This window comes from Lolium perenne, chromosome 1 (genome assembly GCF_019359855.2).
Source record: "Lolium perenne isolate Kyuss_39 chromosome 1, Kyuss_2.0, whole genome shotgun sequence".
In the NCBI taxonomy this organism is placed as follows: Eukaryota; Viridiplantae; Streptophyta; class Magnoliopsida; order Poales; family Poaceae; genus Lolium; species Lolium perenne.
The window spans coordinates 211,567,559-211,588,643 of NC_067244.2; the positions used below are offsets into that span (position 1 = coordinate 211,567,559).

General features: G+C 43.5%; 1 protein-coding gene across 2 annotated transcripts; it reads right to left on the minus strand.

Annotated features, from left to right (window-relative positions):
- Positions 1-2,711: 2,711 nt before the first annotated feature.
- LOC127323136 (uncharacterized) lies at positions 2,712-5,751 on the minus strand. Of its 2 annotated transcripts, none has more exons than XM_051351328.2 (11): positions 5,237-5,751; positions 5,046-5,140; positions 4,903-4,960; positions 4,616-4,810; positions 4,131-4,210; positions 3,959-4,041; positions 3,733-3,784; positions 3,565-3,633; positions 3,255-3,341; positions 3,106-3,170; positions 2,712-3,012 (listed from the first exon to the last, which is right to left on the minus strand). In XM_051351328.2, the coding sequence occupies exons 1-11, from the start codon at positions 5,346-5,348 to the stop codon at positions 2,934-2,936; spliced, it is 975 nt and encodes a 324-aa protein (XP_051207288.1). In that variant the 5' UTR covers positions 5,349-5,751; the 3' UTR covers positions 2,712-2,933. The 2 variants fall into 2 exon arrangements, with proteins under 2 accessions (XP_051207288.1, XP_071679296.1); XM_071823195.1 differs by having other exon boundaries at positions 5,229-5,326.
- Positions 5,752-21,085: the final 15,334 nt, after the last annotated feature.

Sequence of the window (21,085 nt, forward strand, 5' to 3'; positions counted from 1 at the left end):
TTACAAAAACTTTCAAAGCTTGCCAGTGCATATGTACGTAGCTGCGCATCAGTACGTATCGCTTGCCAGTGCATATGACGCTCCCTGCCGCTTAAGTCATGTATGGCGTATTTGCTCCGGCCGTATAATCTATACGTACATGCGTACGTACTGAGCCGCCAGCCAACTGCTAGCTTTGCTAGCTCCTGCCACTCCTAGCTGCGTAGCTACATTTTCTGTCACATGCACGCTCATTTTCTTAGACGAGATGAACAATAACCTCGATGAAGCAAAACAACAACCTCGACGAAGGGGAACACCAATCTAGACGGTAGGGAACAACACCCTAGACGAAGAGGAACAACATCTAGACAGCAGGGAACAACTATCTACACAGTAGGGAACAACTATCTACACGGCAGGGAACAACTATCTACACCGCGAGGAACAACTATCTACACGGCGGGGAACAACTATCTACACGGCAGGGAACAACTATCTACACGACAGGGAACAACTATCTACACCGCGGGGAACAACTATGTACACGACAGGGAACAACTATCTACACGGCAGGGAACAACTATCTACACCGCGTGGAACAACTATCTACACAGCAGGGAACAACTATCTACACCGCGGGGAACAACTATCTACACGACTGGGAACAACTATCTACACGGCAGGGAACAACTATCTACACCGCGAGGAACAACTATCTACACGGCGGGGAACAACTATCTACATGGCAGGGAACAACTATCTACACCGCGAGGAACAACTATCTACACGGCGGGGAACAACTATCTACACGGCAGGGAACAACTATTTACACGGCAGGGAACAACTATCTACACGACGGGGAACAACTATCTACACCGCGGGGAACAACTATTTTTTTCCGTAGCGCACGCGCGCCACCGAGCAATTACCCCGAAATACGTAAAAAAGATAAACCTAGATGAAAAAAATCCTACTAGAAGACAAAAAAATAATTAAATAATAAAAAGGAAAAAAAAGTGAACCAAACAAATTGAAAACATGAAAAATAAAAGAAGGTGAGAAAGAAGAAAGAAAAGAAAAAAACCATGGGAAAAAAGAAAACATAGAACCATAAAATTAAACTAAGAAAACAAAGAACAAAATAATAATAGAAGGAGAAAAGGGCAGGAAACTCGAAACATATATACATGCAACCTCTACGTGAAGATTCTTTTAGAAAACGATTGTATTGTACGTACGTACACATCCTAATCGCTAACTGTACTACTACTACCACCAAATAAACCAGTAGTCCAGTACTGAACCGAACAACACGGAACTACGGAAGAAATGAACCAGCTCTGGCGAACGAACGAACAAAGCCACCCGCGAGCTTTAACGGGCCGAGCCCAATACCTAAATCCCTTCAGCGAAACGATGCACCCTGGCGCGCGCGCGCCAGCGAGTCATTTCCCAATTTAGTAATAAAGATTGTGAGTTAAATGAATCATGATGCAAATTCTTACTCAGCTGCAACTGCAGTGGTGGCCTGCCACAGTTTTCTGGTGGGCCTAACCTTGAGACTTAGCTGGCCCAACCCATCTTTCCAAAGGATCCCAATAAGAAAAGGTCGTTCAAAATACAGTAGGAAATAGAGCTCATCGTCTTCACAGCGTGGTACCTTCCACCCGCCATGCCGCGGCTCGGGGGCTACACTACACTGGGCGCAATGTTCCGCCGCCGGCCGGCCGCCTCATTTTCCCGTTAAATCGGCGTGCGGAGAATCTTTTTTTTTCCCATCCACTTCGTCTCCTGCCTAAGTACCTAACTCTCTGCGCCTTCTCTCCGCAAGGAAGCAATGAAGCACATCATCATGGAAAACAACATGAGCTGTGCTCCAACTTCTCCTCTCGGCGGCAACATAGGCACTGAATCTGCTAGCCACAGTCGCCTCCTCGTTTGGCTGGTGGACTGTGCTGATCCATGCGGCGCGGCCCCCATAGAGGATAGAGTCCGCCAGGCGTTCGATGAAATACCCAGCCAGGGTGCCTCCAGCCACAGCGGGCTCTAACCACGTCCTCTTCGACTATGCACGACACAGGTGCGGAAGACAGTGGTTCATTTCTTATGGCGGACGGCCGGGCGCGTTCCAGAGCAGTTTGTGCGTCAAGGTTTGTTCTGATCTCGGGTGGAGGCTAGCTTGGCTTCTCGACTGCATGAAGTGCTTCAGCTTCAACAACGAGAGTGTGGTTCGGTGGTGTTTGGGCGGATGCCTAAGAGGAATTGCGCCACATGGACGTTGTTGCTTACTCGCTATGTCCGGATCAAGGTGTGTTCAAATGTCATTGTGCGAAATAGAAATTTCAACTAGTTGCGCGACACACCATTACCAGAATGCAGTTTAAGAATGATCTCTTCTAGGTTGGTGGATTTGTGTGGGTCGAAATAGAAATTTGAACTAGTTGGGCCACACACCATTATCAAAATGCAGTTTAAGAATGATCTCTTGACTCTAGTAGGTTGGTGGATTTGTAGGGGCATGAATCCACTGCAAGGGTTCGGTTCAAGTCCTGGTGCTCACGTTTGCACAAACATAGTGCCTTCAGTAAGAATTTAGCGAGATTTGTGGACTTATCCTCGGTCTTTCGCAGTTCTAGCATGTGGTTAGCAAGTGCGCTTGTGGGGGTATGTGTGCAGTGCGTGCCCGTGATTCCGCATATGCACGCTTTATCTTCAAAAAATTGTGAAAATGAGAGAATTATGAGAATTTTCAGGAAATGTGAAACAATTCATAGATGCATAACATGCTACAACACTTGCGCAGATTGAACATCAAACCTCTCCTGACTTTTTGCCATGTTTTTATCGCTGCCTGGTTGTTACTTTTGTACATTGATTCCCTGGCAGGTGTGATCTCCTTCTTCTTATTCCTAATGTTATATAATTCCTCAGCACAGATTGGCACCAGCAGTTCACTCGCGTGAAAGTTGTTCATACTGCGTTGCTTGTTCTGTTGTACTTGCAACTATATCATCATCTGAAGAACTCTCACTTCATAGATCACAAGCAATAAGATATATTAGACTTCAGTAGTTTGAGTGCCATAGGTATGAATTTTTTGAGAAATATCTGAATCCAACTTACTTCACGGAGTAGATGACCAATCCAATAGCTACAATAGAAAATGATATATAGTAGATCCAATTTACCTTCATGTTGCACATAAGACATATCAGCACAATATTAGAGCAAATTCACCTCGTCTAAAGTCAGAATCTGCAGGAAAAAGTTACCTGCTGATGATAGAAGAAAATTCGAACTGCAACCGCCCAAACATCAGTTGTTAAGAGCGAGAGGTTGAACAGAGTTGCTCCACTCATCTGCGACAAGTTCTCGCCAGTAAGCTAATGCTATTGTAATGTTGCTATTTGTCAATGGTAGGACCATCAGAACTAGTGCTTGTTGATGAGTTGCGAACTGTTATCTACATAACCAAATGATACCATCCCTTTTTATACCTTTGAGTTCCAACAGGGAGAGTTTTTCCTTCCTAGAAAAGACTAAAAGTAGAAAATAGGACTAAACAGGTTGAGGAACCTTAACCTTAATAACAAAAGGAGCAGTGGTTCTGAACACCAAAAATACTGCCGCAAATCCTGCGAACAAACCTATCTGGAGATATATTAAATGTAGGGCGTTAGTTATATTCTTGATCTAGTCAATAAGCACTGACATGAAGTTACGACAGGTCGATGAAATTAATTATCTTACCATTGTTGGAGACCAATTAACTGCGTCTATTTTCTTCCTCTCAAACAGTGTTCTAAGGTTTACTTATGTACGGAAACGTGAAGTTTGCTTGAAGAACATAGACTGAAATATTTGCCAGAAGACTGTGGTGATAGTTCAAGACTTCAAGCAATGAAAGAACAACAGAAAGTAAATACGTGGTACCTCAATCATGCCATTTTCAGTAATGATATTATGGAAAGGATACAACTGAATTCCAGTGACAAGCATCCCAAATATTCCAAGCATTGCAAGATATTCAATTCTGTCTTTCTTCTTGACACAGTATTCCTACACATGGAATGCAATTAAAATTCTTTTTATAAAGCATGATAATTTATATTGGCGATGGAAGAAATTATGGAATGTGATTTAACAACCTCTCCGACATTGCTAAAGGCAAAACAAAGTGTCCCGGCAATGGCAATGGCATCCCCCAAAAGTGGTATTTTACTAACATCTGCAAAAAACTGAGTTATTATTTAAATATTTTGATTTTCATGTTAACTTTGCTATAGTAACCAGACATGCTCTTTTTTAATAAAAATACGTTTCCTCCTCATGAGGTTGCTAAACGTGATTTTTTACCCAAGTGGGTGACATGTTATTTTTATATTTTTGGTTGTGTGCATCATCGATGTCTCGACTAGTTTCTTGACATTTTGTTATTGCAGAGACCGGTTGTAATTGGTATTAGTTCGATATATATTGCCGCTTATCAAAAAATCTACCCATACATATTCTGTTTTTTTCTTGTCATCTTGTATCAGGAAGTTTTGTTGGCGTACTTGTCTACTAAATAAATGGTCTGTTGCGTAAATATATCCTTGAATTGTAATTGACACTCTGATCCCTAGGTACTTACCTTGCACATCTGGAGAATCGGAATCTGACAGAATTGCCACGGAAAGTCCTGCCACCGAGGTTCCTGCTCCAACAAATTGCCAGAAAGAATATCTTGCGCCTAGTGCAAACCTGGTAAGGATCATGACCCATGGAATGGTGCAGCAGCTCAACAAGGTTATGCTGGTGATGTATGAGTATTGGTACGCCTTGATAGCTGCAACATGAGGTTAACAGCGATGACATATCTACACTACAGCCGATTGGTGATTCAGAGTTTTCAACTTATTTCATGCATGGTTTACTTACTAAGACAGTTTCCTGCGACATCGATAAGGACCAACAGGAGGTACCAGTACCACGGTATCTGCAAAGATGAGAAAGAAACCAGTGATCCATACATGAACCATTAGTAACCTTCCAAAATTCATCATTTGTGTAGCTACTGTCACCAGTAACGTTTGTCGTCGACGCAGGAGAATTGGTCCATAAACCAGCGCCAACAGCATGTACGAGAAGAACGACTGCGTCAGTGGTGCATCAACTCCTGCAAGTGAAAGGTGGGATCAAAGATTTTTTATCATCTTGTACGAAGTGGCGGTGCGATGGATTAACCCTGTGAGGAAGATGAGTACTTCGTTACCGTGATCAGAAATAACAGAAGTGATGAAGTTGCAGATTGCCAGGGAGAAGGAGACTAGCTGTCCAAGGAGGAGAAGGAACAGCATCCTCCATGTGCCCCCCTTGATTTCCATGGAGACAAGGCCAAGGAAACCTTGCGTGCGGTGAGTGAGAGCTAGATCAGCAAAATAAGGTACACGCCGTCCTCTCAGCGTTCTGTGGTCTTGATGAAAAAAAGACTCCTTGCCCTTTTATGATACAAGGTACTGCTGACCTGGAATACACCATGCTCTGATCATAGCTGGTGCTTAATTGATTTTTGGATATTTTCCGCAATAAAAAGAAAATAGATTTCTTAGCTCAGCAAGCTTGTCTGGCCGCTTCATACACAATCGTAAGGTAAGTGTAATACTGGGCTGGTAGTGGTTGGCTCTTGGTGTCTTCTGTTACATGTGTACACGCATATATATATGGTTCTTCTTAGATCAGTGGTACGCCCCACCGCTTTATAGGAAATGCATGTCAAATGTTGAATCCTTAGGAAATATTTTGTTTTTCTTTTCTGGAAAAAGAAATGTTTTGATATTAGATCAGCTGCAGCCGCTAGAAAGATCATGAATTACCAAGGCAAATGAGCCAAGCTACCGAAAGATCAAAAGTATTTACCGTGTGATGCTGCAGATTTGAAAATATAACTGATGAAAGTGGCTGTAATAAAGTGTAGCATGAATGGAGATACAAAGTATTCTTCTTTTTGCAGAAAAAATACAAGGTGTAATACTGCAAGAAAAAAGAAAAAAGGAAATACACCATGTCTTTTGCTGCATGTGTGCATTCATATGGTTCTTCTTAGCTCGGCGGTACAGTCCCACCGCTTAATAGGAAATGCATGTCAAATGTTGAAACGGTAGGAAATATTTTATTTTTCTTTTCTGGCAAAAAAATGTTTTAATATGCAGATCACCTGCAGCATGTAGAAAGATCATGAATTAGCAAGGTAAATGAGCCAAGCTACCGAGCAACTGTAACTGTAAGTTCAAAAAGATTACCCTGTGATGCTACAGAGATTTGCAAGTACGACTGATGAAAGTGATCCTGATTGACTCCTGCACCGCCTACCTCCACGCGATTGCGAATGGATGCAAACGTAAGTGCTCTATTCCCCGCCTCATCACTGAGGGGGCGAGGTGGATGAGCCGCGGGCCCTAATGGATCATATTTATCAATTCTATCAGGGCCTAATGGGTGCTGAGGGGGAAGAGAGGGTCTTCAGTGTTCACCCTAGGACCCGACCTCTGGGGAGAGGATCAGAAGATCTCCGTTGCGGAAAACTGGGGTTTAGAGATCACCTTCACGGTTGAGGAGTTGGATGAGGTCCTCTCCAGCATGAAGCCCGACTCGGCGCCTGGACCGGATGACTTCCCGGTTGTGTTCTTCAAGCGATTCTGGGGAATCCTTCGAGGACCTATTCTCCAGCCGCTGAATGACTTTGCCCTAGGGAAGGTGGACATCGCTCGTCTTAATTTTGGGATAATCTCGCTCATCCCGAAAGTTAAGGGGGCGGAGCGGATCACGCAGTTTCGCCCTATTGCCCTCATCAACGTCATTTTTAAGTTCGTGGCCAAGGCTTGTGCAATTAGATCAACGCCGCTAGCTCATAGGATGATTGATCGGAGCCAATCTGCATTCATCAAAGGGAGATGCTTGCATGAGGGGGCTCTAGATCTACATGAGATTGCACATGAACTCCGGGTTGGGAAGCAAGAGGGCTTGCTCCTCAAGTTGGACTTTGAGAAGGCCTACGACAGAGTCAACTGGGACTTCCTACAGGAGATCCTCCTTCGGAACAGATTCTCGGCACGGGTGGTGCAACGGTTGTTGCAGCTGGTCAAGGGTGGCCAGACTGCCATCAATATCAATGGGGAAATTGGCCCATGAGGCCATGGACAAGCCGCGAGCCCGCTTCTTTTGGGAAGGAGTGGGCAACAAACGCAAGTATCACATGGTAGATTAGGCTACGGTGTGTAAGCCTAAAGCGTTTGGAGGATTGGGAATCCTCAACACCAAACTTATGAACATCGCGCTGATGCTCAAATGGGGTTGGAAACTCTACCAAGACACGGAGGGTCTATGGACAGACATCATTTGTGCAAAGTACCTGGTGGGTAGGGACCTCTTCGATGGTACGGTCCCAACCAGGGGCTCCCAATTCTGGAACTCCATACAAAAAAATCAAATGGTATTTCAAGTTGGGAGCCAAGCACGTGGCACGCAATGGGAGGCGCACCAGGTTCTGGCTGGACTAGTGGACGGGCAGGGGACCCTTCATGGCCAAATTTCCCGGCCCGCCTCTTTAGTTGCTGCACTGATCCGCTAATATCAGTTTCCGATGCTAGACCACGGGAAGGGAGCCCCGGGGAATGGGGAGTTGAGTTTAGGCGACCATTTGGTCTGACTGAATCTATCGAGTGGGACAACCTCTGCTGGGAAGCCATGGGATGGCAACCTAGGCTGGAGGAAGACACGGTTTCTTGGTCCATCGATGCTTCAGGTAACTACACAGCCAAATCGGTCTATCTTGCACTGACGTAGGGAGCGGCAGTTACTTGCTTCAAAGAAGCTTGGCGCACCAGGGTCCCCCTAAGATCCGTCTGTTCTTGTGGCAACTGATTCGAGGGCGGCTGCCCTCGTGTGAACAAGTGGCCAAAAGACATGGACCTTCGGACGGGAGGTGTGCACCGTGTCGGGAGGTGGAAGATTGTAATCACATCTTCTTCTCCTGTCTCATCGCCAAACTGATGTGGGATGGAGTTAGGGAACTCCTCCACCGTGACTGGAACCCCGCAGGGCCAGAGGAGTTCATTGAAATCGCCCAGACCTTTACGGCCCCCTTCGTAGGCTAGTTTGGTTTACGTTCGCAGCACAATGTTGCACCTTGTGGACTACATGCAACAAGCTAACCATTAAAGGAAAGATGATCGGAAACCCGGCTGATGTTTTTAATCAAATGTTGATCCATATGCAGTGCTGGAGGGTTCAGACAGAGGGACCGGGCGATGCTGGACGTGGCGGTGGATAACGTCAGGAGACTCTACACGAGACTGCGAGCTGAGTAGCGGAGGACCCCAACGGCGGCTCGACATTGGACTTACTTTGCTCTCTATCTACCTTGATTGAGTGTGCCTTTGTGTTGTTCTGATCAGCTTTCTATTAGTGTTTCTCCTGGACCTGGGTTGGGTCAAACTTGTTAGCGCCTTTGCGCGAGTCATGCGTGTGTGGTTTGTATGAATTTTATGTACCGTTTGCGAGGAGGGCTTTATCTATAAAGCCAGCAAATGGCCTTCTGTTTAAAAAATGACCCTGATAAAAGTCTACTCCCTCCACCCCGTTTTAATCAACACGGGAGGAGAAAAACGGTTCACTAATCTCATTTTACAGTCTAGTCCTTAACAAAAATAGTAACCTCCATCCAGCACTGGATCGATCGAGCTGGATGGATGAGGATGCCACCCACCTCCGCCCGCTCCTGCTGGGGCACGCCACGCACAGATCACCTCCGCCACCCGCCTTCGTCCGCTCCTGCTGGGGCACGCCACGCACGGAGCACCAACTCTCTTGCTCGACGGAGCACGCCACGCTCTGCCACCCACCTCCGCAGGAGGGGACGGGGATGGGCAGCGGCAACGACGATTGGGGAGAACGCGGCGACGAGGAGGAGAAGGTGGCGACGAGGAGAAGGGGACGGGGAGCTGCGGCGGCGGCGGCGACGGGGAGGTGGTGGGTGGAACTATTGAGGGAGAGGACTGGGAGGGAGGGGACGGGGGTAGGGGAAGGGGACGACGGGGTCGTGGGGCTGGTTTCCAGTTGACTTGGCAACCAACGGTGTACGCTCAAAAAACAAGAAAAGGTGGGGGTTTCGAAAAAAGACAGCCAAGTTAATTAAAATGAGACGGAGCGAGTAGCATGAATGGAGGTACATGCGTTTCACACACGCACACAGAGCAATGTCACCGCGTCCAGAACAAGAATGTAAGAAAACTTCGCACAAACGGCACGGAAGAGGCAATGTTGATGGTTCGAGGCATTTCAACATCGATCTCTCTTTATCTCCGGTAAATTTGAGCGACGTCGGCCTGATCCGTGTCTCCCATAACGTGATTACAGGCAATGAAAGTGACGAGAGATGGTTGGTAAGTTGGATTCACTTTTTGACTGGAACTTGACGTCGATGTCATGTTTCAAGTTGCACAGCTGATGCTAACAAATGAAAGACCGTAATATGGATTTTTAAACTCTGGATAGAGGCTCCAAGATGCATTACGGCAAACTCACGTCAGAGGTGCGCAAGCGGACTGCTACAACTTTATCATTCCATTACAGAGTACAAAAAGTTAGTAGAAACATCAGTTTGTTAGATGAAAGAAAACCCTATATCTGCAGATGACATACTCCGTAGCTTTTTTGCCACCCAATATGATATATATCAGTCAAACTTCTCCTTGTCCCTAAACACGATAAAAGTCTCAACATGGAGTTGCTGATGAGCAGCCGGACTTACTTCCAAGCATGTGGAAGGGCAAGCTCAATAAGAAAATTGTTGTTGCAGCTCATTTTCGATTTGTGCACTGTTTACTCTTTTTCCGTTCTCTTGGTTTGGTTGATGCTACTTTGATTCCCATGGAGGATCAATGGGGTTTTTTTTTTGTGGATGACCGACAATTCATGAAGAAGTTTTTAGTAAGTGAACGCTGGAATTTCACCTTATATTATTATTAGGCTTCTTTGTATTTGATCTGTATTACTACTCTGCTAGTACTTACAAAAACCAGCCGTGGTGGTTTTCAACTCCTTAGTCCAGAAATTCCTTTTGATTCCTTTGTTGCCAAGATGTACTACTTACAGGACTCTTTCTTAAAAAAAATATACTGATGCTATGCAAAAATAAAATAATCTTTGGCTTGACGCAGTATCAATTCTACATATACATGAACCAGACGAGATTGTACACTAAGCACATTTATTTTGCCATATTTGATTATCAGGGAGGTTACTTATATGTAGATCCCACTAACAGATGTGAGCTTCCTTCTGTTGCTTCCTTTCTTGACCGTCCAAATTAGAACAACTTCCTTTTGAGTTATCCTCACTAGGAAGTTGTTCATATTGAGCTACAGCTTCTGTACTTTCAGCTGTTCCATCGCCTGAAGAACACTCTCACTTCATATATTACAAGCAATTAGGTTTGTTAGGTTTCTGGGGCGAGTGACACAGTTCTTCATAGGTGCAGATTCATCTAGAACGGCTTGAATAAACTTACTTCAGTGAGGAGATGATCAGTCCAATGGCCACAACTGTGAATGGTAGATAATACAGCCAGTTTACATGTTAGTTTCACCCAAATCATGTGAGCATATGGTGCAATTATACCATCTGATGCTAGGATCAGTTAGAAATTGTGACCTGTTGTTGGTACAAAAATACTCGAATGGCGACTGCCCACATGTCTGATGTTAAGAGTGAGAGGTTAAACAACGTTGATCCACTCATCTGCAAGATCGAGTTATGGTCATCAGAAAGAGTTAAACTACTTTGGAATGAGAAATGAAACAGCCGGATGTCAATGGGCCCCGTTCCCCGCAAACCCGTGGGGAATTCATCTATTAGGGGACGGGTATGGGCAACTTTCACCCCCGTAAGCTAAAATGGGGATGGGGAGTAAAAGGTCTCCCCATCCCCGCTCCCCGCTGTCCCCCGTTATAATTGTATATACACGTAAATTGATATATTTTTATATGAAATATGTTGTAATATTGTGTCTCGTGTAGTATATTTTAATATTATTAAACGTATCATACTAATATGTTATCATTTTTGTTTCGTTCATATTACAAAGTTGCATATTTCTATGTGCAAAATATATAAGATAATAAAATTACGAGAAAATCATTTGAATTTGGCTTCTTAATGGGGAACCCGATCCCCGCCCCGAACCCGGTGGGGATGGGGATGGGAAAAAAGTCTCCCCGATTACTAAATGCGGATGGGGATGAGATGGCACTCCCCGGTGGGGAGCAGACCCGTTGCCATCCCTTCTGCCTGATACTTCATAGTGAGGTAATATTACCCAAATAAATCCAGCGTGCTCTGCCACGCCGTCACCATCGTTTAATTTGTGTAGCATGGTTTTTTGTTTTGCCGGCATGTATTCTATCCGTTTGAAAATAGGTGACCAGAATTTATCTAGATACAATACATGAAGACACATTTCATTTTGGCATTTACTTGCAGATCATCAAACAAGGCAAAGAGATAAGTATACAAGATTGTAAAACCCCTATTTAATTCTTACACAAAACATAAGATTAGATGCACATGAACTCTGCGAGGATTCACCCCAACCCGCAGCCCGTGAAGACTACTCACACATAATATCAAGATCAAATACAAAGATAGAAATTATTGTGCAAAATACTTAGATTGAAATCACAATATTCTTACAATGGTCGTCAATTCTCATGGAGATCTCTATTACAATGGTGATGGTTATGGCTATGGAGGAGGTGAGAGATGGAATGGATGAACTATGGTGATGGATCTCCTTCGGTGTGGTGCAGATGGATCTGGTGGATAGCGGCTCTGTCTAGCGTCGGTTCCTTTACGACTTTTATAGGGTTTGACCTCGGGAACGCAGTTGCATGTGGTACGGGCGGGGCTTGCCCATACCGATGCCCGTTAAAGTTCCAGGAACCGCCTTTCCGAGTGTAGTCAACTTTTCCATGCTCCTGACGTGATTTTCTTCAGTAATTGCAGGTCCATTTACCATTATGACGTGATTTCATGTACAACATCCAAAAAATAGAAGAGATTGCACATCTTTGCATTGATTAAGCATTAGTTGCAAGTTGAGAGATAAACTTAATCAATTTCTTGACTTAGCTAAGAGTTTAAACGCGAGAAAATATGGCGTATTTTACAACACATATTGTCACCCTTCCCGGTATTTGTAGCTTTCTGAAACCTTCATCTTAATAGTTGGTTCTTTGATATTTAGTAAAACAATTTTGGACGCAACTAATTATCGATCAACCCAGGTTAAGTTAATTCTCCATTAGATGACATCATCCAATTTCACGTGCAATTTATGTTCGACTGTGAAAATTTAGTGGCAACTGCAACCTCATGTGTATAATCCCAACCCCATATGCACTTGCGAGGTGCACGGATCATGATCCAAATCGAACGGCCCCAAAATCGATCAAGCTCTAACTTAATTCTTGGTGAAACCTAGAACTAGCAAAAGTGAAAAACCTACCAGGTTTATGCTTCAACAAAGTGAGCTCCCGATATCAAGGCCTTGATGGCATGACCTCCCCCCATTTTGGGGGGTTGTAAGTGTGCTTTGGGTGGTTTGATGTATGCTTCTCGCTAGACTTGTTGAAGGAGATATGCCCTAGAGGCAATAATAAAGTGGTTATTATTTATATCTTTATGTTTATGATAAATGTTTATATGTCATGCTATAATTGTATTAACCGAAACATTAGTACATGTGTGATATGTAAACAACAAAGAGTCCCTAGTATGCCTCTTAACTAGCTTGTTGATTAATGGATGATTAGTTTCATAATCATGAACATTGGATGTTATTAATAATAAGGTTATATCATTGTATGAATGATGTAATGAACACACCCAATTAAGCGTAGCATAAGATCACGTCATTAAGTTATTTGCTATAAGCTTTCGATACATAGTTACCTAGTCCTTATGATCATGAGATCATGTAAATCACTTATACCGGAAAGGTACTTTGATTACACCAAACGCCACTGCGTAAATGGGTGGTTATAAAGGTGGGATTAAGTATCCGGAAAGTATGAGTTGAGGCATATGGATCAACAGTGGGATTTGTCCATCCCGATGATGGATAGATATACTCTGGACCCTCTCGGTGGAATGTCGTCTAATGTCTTGCAAGCATATGAATAAGTTCATAAGAGATCACATACCACGGTACGAGTAAAGAGTACTTGTCAGGAGACGAGGTTGAACAAGGTATAGAGTGATACCGATGATCAAACCTCGGACAAGTAAAATATCGCGTGACAAAGGGAATTGATATCGTATGTGAATGGTTCATTCGATCACTAAAGTCATCGTTGAATATGTGGGAGCCATTATGGATCTCCAGATCCCGCTATTGGTTATTGGTCGGAGTGAGTACTCAACCATGTCCGCATAGTTCACGAACCGTAGGGTGACACACTTAAAGTTGGATGTTGAAATGGTAGAACTTGAATATGGAATGGAGTTCGAATATTTGTTCGGAGTCCCGGATGAGATCCCGGACATCACGAGGAGTTCCGGAATGGTCCGGAGAATAAGATTCATATATAGGAAGTCATTTTATGTGATTTAAAATGATCCGGAAGGTTCTATGGAAGGTTCTGGAAGGTTCTAGAAAAGTCCGGAAGAAACCACTAAGGAAGGCGGAGTCCCGGTGGGACTCCACCTCCCATGGCCGGCCAACCCTAAGGGGGAGGAGTCCCAAGTGGAGTCCCCAAGGGGGGCCGGCCACCCCCTCCCAAGGAAGGTGGGAATCCCACCTCTAGTGGGAGTCCTAGCTTGGGTAGGTTTCATGTGTTATGGAAGGTTTTGGTTTGGGGTCTTATTCGAAGACTTGTAGACCAACTCTTGGGTGTTCCACCTATATAATGAGGGCCAAGGGGAGGGGGCCGGCCACCCCAAGAACCACCAAGGTGGCCGCACCCATTAGTGGCCGGCGCCCCCCTCTCCCAAACCCTAGCGGCCTCTCTCCTCCACCACATCCCGCACGCTTAGCGAAGCTCCGCCGGATTTCTCCACCACCACCGACACCACGCCGTCGTGCTGTCGGATTCAAGAGGAGCTACTACTTCCGCTGCCCGCTGGAACGGGGAGGTGGACGTTGTCTTCATCAACAACCGAACGTGTGACCGAGTACGGAGGTGCTGCCCGTTCGTGGCGCCGGAGGGATCGTGATCAAGATCTTCTACGCGCTTTTGCAAGCGGCAAGTGAACGTCTACCGCAGCAACAAGAGCCTCATCTTGTAGGCTTTGGAATCTCTTCAAGGGTGAGACTCGATAATCCCCTCGTTGCTACCGTCTTCTAGATTGCATCTTGGCTTGGATTGCGTGTTCGCGGTAGGAAATTTTTTGTTTTCTATGCAACGTTATCCTACAGTGGTATCAGAGCCGTGTCTATGCATAGATGGTTGCACGAGTAGAACACAATGGTTTTGTGGGCGTTGATGCTCTTGTTATCTTTAGTTTGAGTACTTTGCATCTTTGCGGCATAGTGGGATGAAGCGGCTCGGACTAACTTTACATGACCGCGTTCATGAGACTTGTTCCTCGTTCGACATGCAACTTGTATTGCATAAGAGGCTTTGCGGGTGTCTGTCTCTCCTACTATAGTGAAGATTCAATTTACTCTTCTATTGACAACATTAGTATCAACGTTGTGGTTCATGTTCGTAGGTAGATTAGATCTCTATCGAAAACCCTAAACCACGTAAAATATGCAAACCAAATTAGAGACGTCTAACTTGTTTTTGCAGGGTTTGGTGATGTGATATGGCCATAATGTGATGATGAATATGTATGAGATGATCATTATTGTATTGTGGCAACCGGCAGGAGCCTTATGGTTGTCTTTAAATTTCATGTTGAGTAGTATTTCAAAGTAGTTGTAATAGTTGCTACATGGAGGACAATCATGAAGACGGCGCCATTGACCTTGACGCTACGCCGACGATGATGGAGATCATGCCCGAAGATGATGGAGATCATGTCCGTGCTTTGGAGATGAAGATCAAAGGCACAAAGACAAAAGGGCCATATCATATCACATATGAACTGCATGTGATGTTAATCCTTTTATGCATCTTATTTTGCTTAGATCGCGACGGTAGCATTATAAGATGATCCCTCACTAAAATCTCAAGATAATAAAGTGTTCATCCTTAGTAGCACCGTTGCCAAGACTTGTCGTTTCGAAGCATCTCGTGATGATCGGGTGTGATAGAATCAACAAGTGCATACAACGGGTGCAAGACAGTTTTGCACATGCGGATACTAAGGTGGCCTTGACGAGCCTAGCATGTACAGACATGGTCTCGGAACACGTGATACCGAAAGGTAGAGCATGAATCATATGTTTGATATGATGAACACTTTGAGTGTTCGCCATTGAAATCACACCTTGTCTCATGATGATCGGACTTAGGTGCGGTGGATTTGGTTCGTGTGATCACTAAGACAATGCGAGCGATATTATTTTGAGTGGGAGTTCACCTAGATTTTTAATTATGTTGAATTAAAATTTGAACTCAATTTGTCATAAACTTAGTCTAAACTTTTGCAAATATATGTTGTAGAGATGGCGTCCCCAATCAATTTTAACCAGTTCCTAGAGAAAGAAAAACTTAAGAGCAACGGTAGCAACTTCACCGACTGGTTCCGTCATGTGAGGATCTTCCTCTCTGGCGGAAATCTGCAATATGTGCTTGATGCACCGCTAGGTGACCCTCCTGCAGAAACTGAAACCGATGAAGTAAAAGCTGTTTACGAGACTCAGAAAACTCGGTACTCTCAAGTTCAGTGGGCCATCCTGTGCAGTCTGGAATCCGATCTTCAAAAATGTTTTGAGCACCACGATCCTCATGAGTTGATGAAAGAGCTGAAAGCTATTTTTGAGACTCATGCGGCCGTGGAATGCTATGAAGCATCAAAACATTTCTTCAGTTGCATGATGGAAGAAGGCAGCTCCGTTAGTGAGCACATGCTCGCCATGACCGGGCATGCGAAGAAACTCAGTGACTTGGGAATAGTGATTCCTAACAGACTGGGGATTAATCGTGTCCTTCAATCATTGCCACCAAGTTACAAGAACTTTGTGATGAACTACAATATGCAGAACATGAACAAGGAGTTACCTGAACTCTTTGGCATGCTAAAAGCTGCTGAGATTGAGATCAAGAAAGAGCACCAAGTGTTGATGGTCAACAAGACCACCAGTTTCAAGAAACAGGGCAAGTCTAAGGGGAAATTCAAGAAGGGTGGCAAGAAAGCTGTCACGCCTCCTGTGAAACCTAAGAACGGCCCTAAGCCTGATGCTGAGTGCTATTACTGCAAGGAGAAGGGACACTGGAAGCGTAATTGCTCCAAGTATCTGGCTGATCTGAAGAGCGGCCTTGTCAAGAAGAAGAAAGAAGGTATATCTGATATACATGTTATAGATGTTTATCTCACTGGTTCTCGTTCTAGTACCTGGGTATTTGATACTGGTTCGGTTGCTCATATTTGTAACTCGAAACAGGAACTAAAGAATAAACGAAGACTACTGAAAGATGAAGTGACGATGCGCGTTGGAAACGGATCCAAAGTCGATGTGATCGCTGTCGGCACACTTCCTCTACATCTACCTTCGGGATTAGTTTTAAGCCTAAATAATTGTTATTTTGTACCCGCGTTGAGCATGAACATTATATCTGGATCTTGTTTAATGCAAGACGGTTATTCATTCAAGTCTGAGAATAATGGTTGTTCTATTTTTATGAATAATATCTTTTATGGTCAAGCACCAGAAAAGAATGGCTTATTTCTGTTAGATCTCGATAGTAGTGATACGCATATACATAACATTGATGCTAAGCGAATTAAATTGAATGATAATTCTACTTATATGTGGCACTGTCGTCTTGGTCATATTGGAGTGAAACGCATGAAGAAACTCCATACCGATGGATTACTTGAATCACTTGACTTTGAGTCACTTGATAGATGCGAAGCATGTCTAATGGGAAAAATGACTAAGACTCCATTTTATGGTGTAATGGAGCGAGCTACGACTTATTGGAAATCATACATACCGATGTGTGCGGACCAATGAGTGTAGCATCGCGTGATGGTTATCGTTATGTTCTAACCTTCACGAGATGATCTGAGTAGATATGGGTATATCTATTTCATGAAACATAAATCCGAAACTTTCGAGAAGTTTAAGGAATTTCAAAGTGAAGTAGAAAATCAACGTAACAAGAAGATTAAATTTCTACGATCTGATCGTGGAGGTGAATATCTGAGTTATGAGTTTGGCATGCATTTAAAGAAATGCGGAATACTTTCACAATTGACACCGCCGGGAACACCACAACGAAACGGTGTGTCCGAACGTCGTAATCGAACTCTCTTAGATATGGTTCGTTCTATGATGTCTCTTACTGATTTGTCGTTATCATTTTGGAGTTATGCATTAGAGACAGCCGCATTCACTTTAAATAGAGCACCATCAAAATCCGTAGAAACGACACCGTATGAATTATGGTTTAATAAGAAACCTAAGCTGTCGTTCATGAAAGTTTGGGGTTGCGAAGCCTATGTAAAGAAGTTACAACCGGACAAGCTAGAACCCAAAGCGGAGAAATGCATCTTCATAGGATACCCTAAGGAAACTATAGGGTACACTTTCTATCACAGATCCGAAGGCAAAATATTTGTTGCTAAGAACGGAACCTTTCTTGAGAAAGAATTTCTCACTAAAGAAGTGACTGGAAGAAAAGTAGAACTCGATGAGATTGATGAATCTATACTCGTTGATCAGAGTAGCGCGATCTTGGAAGTTGTGCACATGCCGCCTACACCGGCAACAGAGGAAGCTAATGATAATGATCATGGAACTTCGAACGAGGAAACTCGAACCTCGCAGATCGACAAGGGAACGTGCCACTCTGATTGGTATGATCCGTGTCTAAATGTCATGATTGTGGATAACAATGATGAGGACCCTGCGACGTATGAAGAAGCGATGATGAGCCCAGATTCCAACAAATGGCAAGAAGCCATGAAATCCGAAATGGGATCCATGTATGATAACAAAGTATGGACTTTGGTAGACTTACCTGATAGCCGAAAGGCTATCGAGAATAAATGGATCTTCAAGAGAAAAACAGATGCTGATGGTAATATTACTGTCTATAAAGCTCAACTTGTCGCAAAGGGTTTCCGACAAATTCAAGGAGTTGACTACGATGAGACTTTCTCACCTGTAGTGAAGCTAAAATCTGTGAGGATTTTGTTAGCAATAGCTGCATTTTTCGATTATGAGATTTGGCAGATGGATGTCAAAACGGCGTTCCTTAATGGAGACATTGAGGAAGAGTTATATATGGTACAACCCAAAGGTTTTGTCGATCCTAAAAATGCTGACAAAGTATACAAACTTCAGCGTTCAATCTATGGACTGAAGCAAGCATCAAGAAGTTGGAACCGACATTTTGATAAGGTGATCAAAGACTTCGGGTTTATACAGTGTCATGGAGAGGCCTGTATTTACAAGAAAGTGAGTGGGAGCTCTGTAGCATTCCTGATATTACATGTAGATGATATATTATTGATTGGGAATGATATAGAACTATTAAGCAGTGTAAAAGGTTATTTGAATAATAGTTTTTCAATGAAAGACCTTGGTGAAGCATCGTATATATTAGGCATCAAGATTTATAGAGATAGACCAAGACGCCTAATAGGGCTATCACAGAGTACATATCTGGACAAGATTCTAAAGAAGTTTAGAATGGACGAAAGTAAGAAAGGGTTCCTACCTATGTTACCAGGCAAGGTCTTGAGTAAGACTCAAGGACCGGCTATGGCAGAAGAAAGAGAAAGGATGAGTAATATCCCCTATGCCTCGGCAGTAGGATCTATCATGCATGCCATGCTATGTACTAGACCGGATATAGCACATGCTGTTAGTTTGACTAGCAGATATCAAAGTGATCCAGGAATGGAACACTGGACAGCGGTCAAGAATATCCTAAAGTATTTGAAAAGAACTAAGGATATGTTTCTTTGTTATGGAGGTGACCAAGAGCTCGTTGTAAACGGTTACACCGATGCAAGTTGGAACACTGATCCTGATGACTCTAAGTCACAGTCTGGGTACGTGTTTATATTGAATGGTGCTGCAGTAAGCTGGGCAAGCTCGAAGCAGTGCACGGTGGCGAAGTCTTCAACAGAATCAGAGTACATAGCGGCTTCAGAGGCTTCATCAGAAGCGATATGGATGAAGAGGTTCATTGTAGAGCTCGGTGTGGTTCCTAGTGCATTGGACCCATTAATAATTTACTGTGATAACATGGGTGCCATCGCCAATGCACAAGAGCCAAGGTCACAAAGAGGCTGAAGCATATCAAGCTACGTTACCACTCGATTCGCGAGTACATCGAAGATGGACAAGTAAAGATTTGCAAAGTACACACTGATCTGAATGTAGCAGATCCGTTGACTAAAGCTCTCCCTAGGGCAAAGCATAACCAACACCAGAATGCCATGGGTGTTAGGTATATTACAATGTAATCTAGATTATTGACTCTAGTGCAAGTGGGAGACTGAAGGAGATATGCCCTAGAGGCAATAATAAAGTGGTTATTATTTATATCTTTATGTTTATGATAAATGTTTATATGTCATGATATAATTGTATTAACCGAAACATTAGTACATGTGTGATATGTAAACAACAAAGAGTCCCTAGTATGCCTCTTAACTAGCTTGTTGATTAATGGATGATTAGTTTCATAATCATGAACATTGGATGTTATTAATAACAAGGTTATATCATTGTATGAATGATGTAATGGACACACCCAATTAAGCGTAGCATAAGATCACGTCATTAAGTTATTTGCTATAAGCTTTCGATACATAGTTACCTAGTCCTTATGACCATGAGATCATGTAAATCACTTATACCGGAAAGGTACTTTGATTACACCAAACGCCACTGCGTAAATGGGTGGTTATAAAGGTGTGATTAAGTATCCGGAAAGTATGAGTTGAGGCATATGGATCAACAGTGGGATTTGTCCATTGATGACCCACAAGTATAGGGGATCGCGATAGTCTTCGAGGGAAGTAAAACCCAAATTTATTGATTCGACACAAGGGGAGGTAAAGAATACTTATAAGCCTTAACAACTGAGTTGTCAATTCAGCTGCACCTGGAAAAGCACTAGTAACGGGGTGATGTGAAAGTAGCGATAATATGAGAGCAGTAATGTGATATAACACAGCGATAATAGCAATATGAGAGCAATGGCACCAGAAAATAGTTGATACTACTTCCAATGACATATAGAACGAGTATATGATGATGAGAGATGGACCGGGGTTCCCAGCGATCTACACTAGTGGTAACTCTCCAATAACAAGTGACAAGTGTTGGGTGAACAAATTACAGTTGGGCAATTGATAGGATTGATAAAGCATTAAGAAAGAACATCAATTCATTAATCATGTAGGCATGTTTTCCAAATATAGTCATACGTGCTCGCAATGAGAAACTTGTACAACATATTTTGTCCTACCAGCCGGTGGCAGCCGGGCCTCAAGGGAATCTACTGGATATTAAGGTACTCCTTTTAATAGAGCACCGGAGCAAAGCATTAACACTTGGTGAACATGTGATCCTCACATCACCGCCATCCCCTCCGGTTGTCCCGATTTCTGTCACTTCGGGGCCTTTGATTCCGGACAGTGACATGTGCATACAACTTGTAGATACAATCTAAGCAATAAGTATAAAGCTCAAATCTAAGATCATGCCACTCGGGCCCTAGTGACAAGCATTAAGAATAACAAGATTGCAGCAACAATAACTTCACAAACTTTATAGATAGACTAATCATAATGTATCATCCATCGGATCCCAACAAACACAACACCGATTACATCAGATGAATCTCAATCATGTAAGGCAGCTCATGAGATCATTGTATTGAGGTACATGGAGGAGAGAATACCGACTAGCTACTGCTAGAACCCGTAGTCC

Bases quoted from the DNA above. Each gene is read 5' to 3' on its own strand.
- LOC127323136 (XM_051351328.2), bottom strand. From the start codon at position 5,348: ATGGAAATCAAGGGGGGCACATGGAGGATGCTGTTCCTTCTCCTCCTT. The intron at 4,211-4,615 runs GTAAGTACCTAG...AGTTTTTTGCAG, and splicing joins CGATTCTCCAGATGTGCAAG to ATGTTAGTAAAATACCACTT. The intron at 3,785-3,958 runs GTATCCTTTCCA...AGTAAACCTTAG, and splicing joins CTTGTCACTGGAATTCAGTT to AACACTGTTTGAGAGGAAGA.